Source organism: Seriola dumerili, unplaced genomic scaffold (genome assembly GCF_002260705.1).
Source record: "Seriola dumerili isolate Sdu_G_001 unplaced genomic scaffold, Sdu_1.0 BDQW01000290.1, whole genome shotgun sequence".
Taxonomy (NCBI): Eukaryota; Metazoa; Chordata; class Actinopteri; order Carangiformes; family Carangidae; genus Seriola; species Seriola dumerili.
Genome location: NW_019174545.1, coordinates 226,760 through 233,264, shown reverse-complemented (window position 1 = coordinate 233,264; position 6,505 = coordinate 226,760). Strand labels below are relative to the sequence as shown.

The window sequence follows — 6,505 nt, the reverse complement described above, 5'->3', positions numbered from 1 at the left end:
CTTCTTACTTTCAGACATTTTGTCTCCTAAGATAAATAAAATGGACCTGATTTGGAGCTTAAACCAGCCCTTCCAGAGACATTAATCAAACCCATCTGCAGCCTACAAAGGTACAACATGTTCACAATCAAAGCCTCTGATTATATTACACAGAAGGGCCTGAAGCAAAAGAGGAAGATCGGAGCTTTTTGAGTAAAGTATAATCAAGTTACATTGAGATATAATATCCCCAGTCTCTGCCCTTCTCCATTGTCCAGATTTCATGTTGTTCCAAATGTATTACCAGGTTTATCTGGTTGTTTCACCAGGGAAGCATATGTTCTGATGTTCTAATGATAGCTAAAATGAATACAACTTATCAGATTAATCATACTGGTGTTGGTTTATACCAGGCTCTAATAATGGTTTCATGGAAACATTTATTTGTTGTCTGATGCACATAGGCCCATGATTACAAAAAAAAAAAAAAAAATCACACGCTAAGATATTAGCGTGATATATAAATGACAACCTCCGGAGTGTAAATTTACAAAAGAGACAAAGTCTTTATTCACTGTCCAATAAAACGTTACTTTTAAACTGCTCTACTTTCAGCTGCAAGGGTGACAGTGAATGATTAAATTTGTGTTTGGGCAATGGTTGAGGTAGAGCATGCAGCAATGGAGCTGTCAAGACAGAGAATGAAGAAATACAGGATGTGTGTGAGTGTATGGTGCCTAGGTAGATTATGATCCAAAATCAGCTAGTTTAGAGTCAGCTATAACAACCTTATGATTGAGACTGGTACTTGGGCAGCAGATGTGAAATCACTACACAGTGCAAACATCAACTTCATTCATTTATTATATTGCCATTCATCACACGTTGTCTAACACTGACACACTCCCTCCCTGCAGATTGACCAACCACGCTGTCAAGTCGCTGCAACATTTTGACATCACATGGCCTCTGCCTGAGTACCATACTGCAACAATCCTCCTGGTTACAGTATGCTACAACCCCCTCGATAGGCTGGATGGTACGGTCCACCTCTTCGTGACGTCAGAGCGTCTGACTTCATAGAATAAATAGTGGAGCTCTGCGCCATGAGGCTCAGGCTCCAGGATCAATACACCGAGAAGCTTGGACCGTCCTTTGGGAGAGGAAGGAAAACGCCGAGGCACTGCTAGAATTAAGAATTGCAGAGTCAGTCTGGTATCAGCGTTGTAACACTTCTTGTTTAAATTTCACCCCAGAAGCCACCTTTAACAATGATGAACGGACAGATGAACGGCTTTCATAACTCCCTCATTGACGAGGACTGCTTCTTGTTCACCTCAGAGTCGGTCGGAGAAGGACACCCCGGTAAGACCCGGCACGCCGGCCTTACATCAATTTGTCTAGATGGAGTGAGCAAAACTTACAACTGTTTTCATCACCTCGTACTGTATAATTTAATTGTAATAAGAACAACTGCCCACAACATCATTCATATTTGAACGTTACGGCCTTTTCCGCTATATGAATATAGCCGGGCCGGTTTCAAGAGCATGCGCTACTTGCTAATGTTAGCTAGCTAATCAACGGTGATGCTGCCGCGTGTGTGGTCCACTGACAATAAACACAGCGCCGGCTTGGTATCAGACATTTACCGTAAGCGTCACTTGAATACTCAGCTCGTTATAATACTATTATATGTAGATCTGGCTGACGTTTTCCTGAATGTCCGGGGCTATCCCCGAGGTACGTGGAGCACAATGACGAGTAGTGTTATTTGCGGGCTTGAACAATACGACATATTACAGTTGAATTACATCATTCTAAGGTATAGATCAATCAGTGTTAAAGTGCATCACTTTTGCCTTCCGGTCCCCGGTTTATTGGGCGCGCTCCCTTCTTTCCAACCACACGTGCAGATGCTGAAATGGCGGCTGTGTATGGGCTGGAGCCACTCCCACTGAGCGCGAGCCTTCCCCGTAGCTCTAACGTGCCACAGTTTACGTCCAGACCCAGTGATCTAGTTTTTCTGCAGTCTATTGATACCGGTATTTGTTGTTTTTGTTCTCATTTTTTCAGACAAGATCTGTGATCAGATCAGTGATGCAGTTCTTGACGCCCACCTCAAGCAGGACCCTGATGCCAAAGTTGCATGTGGTAAGAATTTTCTGTGTTTTCATTTGGCTGAAGTTAAATGTTTACCTTGCCAAAGGGAAAATCTCTTGCTTATCTTAGTGCATATTTCTTTCCTCTTCCAGAGACTGTTGCCAAGACTGGGATGATCCTCTTGGCAGGTGAAGTGACATCACGTGCCACAGTGGACTACCAGAAAGTTGTTCGTGACACCATCCGTCAAATTGGATATGATGACTCCTCCAAAGGTATGACATGTAGTATTTCTGGCTTATGTGTTCATGTGATGTCCAAGGCTTTCATTTTATTTATTTTTTTTATGAATGGTGTCTTGATCTGCTGCTTGTCTGTTGCCTGCATAGGATTTGACTATAAGACCTGCAATGTTCTTGTGGCCTTGGAGCAGCAATCTCCTGACATCGCTCAGGGTGTTCACATCGACCGCAATGAGGAGGACATTGGAGCTGGGGACCAGGTTAGTAGGGGCTATAATCATTTTGGTCTGTCATTTGTTTTTTCTGAAGTTGCTAATTGCTGCATTATTGTTCTCAAATGAGGCTTGAGGTTCTTAAACATTGAGTGAATGTCTCTTGTTCTGCAGGGCTTGATGTTTGGGTATGCCACTGATGAGACAGTGGAGTGTATGCCTCTCACAATTGTCCTTGCCCATAAGCTGAATGCTAAGATGGCTGAACTGCGACGCAATGGCACTCTCCCATGGCTCCGGCCAGACTCAAAGACACAGGTAGATTGGACACACTTGCTATCAACTATGATAAATTCTCTTTTTGTAGGTGTGATTTAGCTCATTTATATTTTCACCCTCTTTGCAGGTTACTGTCCAATACCGCCAGGACCGTGGCGCCATGCTCCCTGTGCGTGTGCACACAATCGTCATCTCTGTTCAGCACGACGAGGATATCTGCCTGGAGGAGATGAGAGATGCTCTAAAGGAGAAAGTCATCAAGGCTGTTGTTCCCTGCATCTATTTGGATGATGACACCGTCTACCACCTGCAGCCCAGCGGGCGGTTTGTCATTGGGGGCCCACAGGTAAATGTCAAAGGGTGTGGCTTTCAGAAACTATTTAGCCTGTGATGTGCACCCTACCTTTTTGTAACCTCTGATCCTCATTTACAGGGTGATGCTGGCCTCACTGGACGTAAAATCATTGTTGACACTTATGGAGGCTGGGGAGCCCATGGTGGCGGAGCCTTTTCAGGGAAGGATTACACAAAGGTGGACCGCTCAGCTGCTTACGCTGCACGCTGGGTGGCCAAGTCTCTGGTGAAGGCTGAGCTCTGCAGGAGAGTGTTGGTCCAGGTGTGTGTTAGTGTCAAAACCGACCTGTCTTAATTTTAGAGAGAGGGGCTGCAAGAGTTTCCTGCCTGAAGTTTTCTGTGTTTGTTGTGCTTGATATAATACATGTATGTGTGCTGTATTAGGTGTCCTATGCCATTGGAGTTGCCCATCCCCTCTCCATTTCTATCTTCCACTATGGGACCTCAAACAAGAGTGAGAGGGAGCTGCTTGACATTGTGAAGAAGAACTTTGATCTCCGTCCTGGAGTCATTGTCAGGTAATGTATAACATCTGAAGCCACCTGCTACTCAATGAAACGGCAGCACCTGGCTCCCTCCTGTCTCCTGTGCCTTTTTTGTTTTGTCTTTTTTTATTTTTTTATATTTAGTTGTCCTGCTCAGGATTTACAGTTAATTTAATTCACTAATTTATTGTGGAAACTCTGCAGGCCAATGCCATTTTCTTTTGCTACAGCTGGCACTTTGTTTGGCCTCACATTGAAGGTTATGAGTTTGCCTTATCTCTTTCGACTTAATTACATGGCATCGTGGGTTACACATGTGGGCATTAGGTGGGGGCAATAGTCAAATTTATTGGGGCAGATATGTATTATCTCTGGTGTAATGAAGACCATAGCTTAGGTAGTTGGTTAAGCTCATAGCATAAGGTTTTTTATTTTATTTTTTTCTGTAAATTGGATGAGTTTTTTTCCATCTGCAAGCTGCAGTGTCCAGTTTGATCAGCAGGGTAAGTGTCGAAGCTTCACGTGTTTCCCAGTTTATCAGCTGGTCTAGCAAAGCTGATGCTTTTGCTTTTTTTTTTTTTTTTTTTTTTTTTTTTTTTAATTTATTTATTTTATTCCTTTGTTTGGTGGCTCGGCGCTCCCCACCAGCTAAAGTGAGCGTTATGCCTGTGTGAGTATGAATGCGTGCATCTGAAGTCACTGGGTGTGACTGCTGCTAAATATGTTGATTATGTATTCCAGGGAGCTGGATCTGAAGAAGCCCTTGTATCAGAGGACCGCAGCCTATGGCCACTTTGGCCGAGACTCCTTCCCATGGGAGGTGCCCAAAAAACTCAAATACTAAACTTGTTAAGCTTTTCCCCCCAGGCTTGTTGGTGTATACTACAGAGAAGCCTACAAGGTTCTGGGGGTGAAATGCCCTTATCTCTCTCATAATGGTATCATTTAACACATTACTCCCTTCCTCACTCCACTTCCCTCCTTTGTCTTGTTACTGTTTTCTGCTGGTTGCAGTATCTTACTGAGCACTAGGAGGCACGTTTCAGAAACTTGATGTTTAAAGAATTGGATGGGTTCCATGAACTCATGCACCAGAGTACTTAATGTTCTCCCATGTCTGGAGGTTCCCTTGCTTCTCGTTGTGATAGGCCCTGAATAGCTGTGTTCAGTTGCTCTCCTTTAGGCATTCCACACTTGTCACTATTGTTAGTCTTCTATTCAGTGTCATGGCGGTAGCATATTAGGAGATATGCGACACCCCTCTTAATTTACTGGTGCTACTGATATAAGGAGTCTGTGCATCTAAAAATTTAAATCCATTTAGAAGCACAATTTGATAGTTGGAGGGTCCTGTGATCTGGCGCCTTGCTAAAACGAGTCTTGCTTCTTTTTAAACATTCCTCCTTCGTCAGTCTGGTACGATAATTCCCTGACCCGGTGTCCTTTATCCCTTTGTTCGCTTTATTCCCTCGTCTCTGTGGAGGATGCTAGAATGGCACAATTAAAATTCAAGGGTTGTTGCTATTTTCACTAAAAAGCTATGCACTGCAGGCTAAGGGGTGAGCCAAATTGTAATTATTCAAGCTCTCAAATGAGCATAAAACCTCAGATGCCCCTACAGACCTTTGCTGTTTTCTGACGTAATACAGAAAAGTCAGAAGCTGCTATGTCACTGCTCTGGTCTGCAGAGGTATGGGTTGTACTTGATAGTGATGGAAAATTGGAATCGTTTATGACATGAAATTAAATTTTAAATGAGTCCTTTTTAAATGTAGTTTAACTTGCTTTTTTATGGTTTGACGTGACTAAAGGCCCTTTTACTCCTTAAGTATATTGATGGCAGGTGTAGCTACAGAGAAACCTGATTCCCATCTTTATCCTTAAAGGGGTGTGTTCTTTGCCACAGCTTCTTATTGGCTAGGAATCAAACCTGAACACTATTTATTTGTTCTCTGAAACTCAGCGTGGATACAGAGAAGCTGAAGTTTCAGAAGGCAGCTTTAAACACATTGAATATTGAATTCCTTTTGACTTGATCATTTTTCAGTGTTTGACTTGAGGCCCCAGAGTGTTCTACAGAAAAGCTTTGGTCTGCCTCAATAAGAAAAACTGTCACTGGCTACTGTTAATGACTATTTTACAACCTTTTTTTTTATTTTTGGAATACAGAACTTATTTTTGATGGGTTAGTTTTAAATCCCATTAAATGTTTGGTGCAATTCTTTGGCTCTTACCTATCCTCATTAATAGGATGGCAACATTTGGTTGGTGTAGTACAGAGAAACCAGCCTTGTTTACATAGCCATCCCATGTGTTGGATAGAGTTTGGAGTTTGGGTTTTGTTCCCTTTTTACCTCTCGGAGGGCATCCCGTTGGCTACAGTAAGTTAAGAGTGCCTTTTCTATTTCCTCTACTCCCCATTTGCTTTTCTCCCTTCCTACCAACATGCTTTCAACTTCCAGAGGAACAAGTAGCTCATATTGTATTGTGTCATGTCTAGACTGGGTAGTTTACTTATGCTCTGTAATAAACAACTACTCGTTTAAAATGTCCCGACTCTTGAATTTTCTTTTGTTCATTGATCTTGCAAGTCATAATGAGAAAGTAGAGATGAAATGCAGGGGTACTTGAATAAAACACTGGCCACTTTGCCAGTGTTATTTGAAATGTCTGTTAAGTCAAAAAGACAGTTCTTGTGGTGGAAGCACAGTACATTGCCTACAAGCCTTCAATACAACTGCACTGAAAATGCAAATACCAACATTGCAATAACATTACAACAACAGAAGTATGAATCCATATTGAGCATTAAGCGTTGATTATTCTATTATGCTAAAGTAGATATAGCAGC

At 42.5% G+C, this 6,505-nt stretch overlaps 1 protein-coding gene across 2 annotated transcripts; it reads left to right on the top strand.

Annotated features, from left to right (window-relative positions):
* Window positions 1-1,079: 1,079 nt before the first annotated feature.
* Window positions 1,080-6,204, top strand: LOC111230930 (S-adenosylmethionine synthase). 2 transcript variants are annotated; one of them, XM_022757826.1, is made up of 9 exons: window positions 1,080-1,344; window positions 2,056-2,133; window positions 2,235-2,357; window positions 2,472-2,584; window positions 2,711-2,854; window positions 2,943-3,161; window positions 3,249-3,431; window positions 3,554-3,687; window positions 4,396-6,204. In XM_022757826.1, exons 1-9 carry the CDS (start codon window positions 1,251-1,253, stop codon window positions 4,496-4,498), a joined length of 1,191 nt encoding a protein of 396 aa, XP_022613547.1. In that variant the 5' UTR covers window positions 1,080-1,250; the 3' UTR covers window positions 4,499-6,204. The 2 variants fall into 2 exon arrangements, with proteins under 2 accessions (XP_022613547.1, XP_022613548.1); XM_022757827.1 differs by lacking the exon at window positions 4,396-6,204 and having other exon boundaries at window positions 3,554-3,691.
* The last annotated feature ends 301 nt before the right edge of the window (window positions 6,205-6,505 follow it).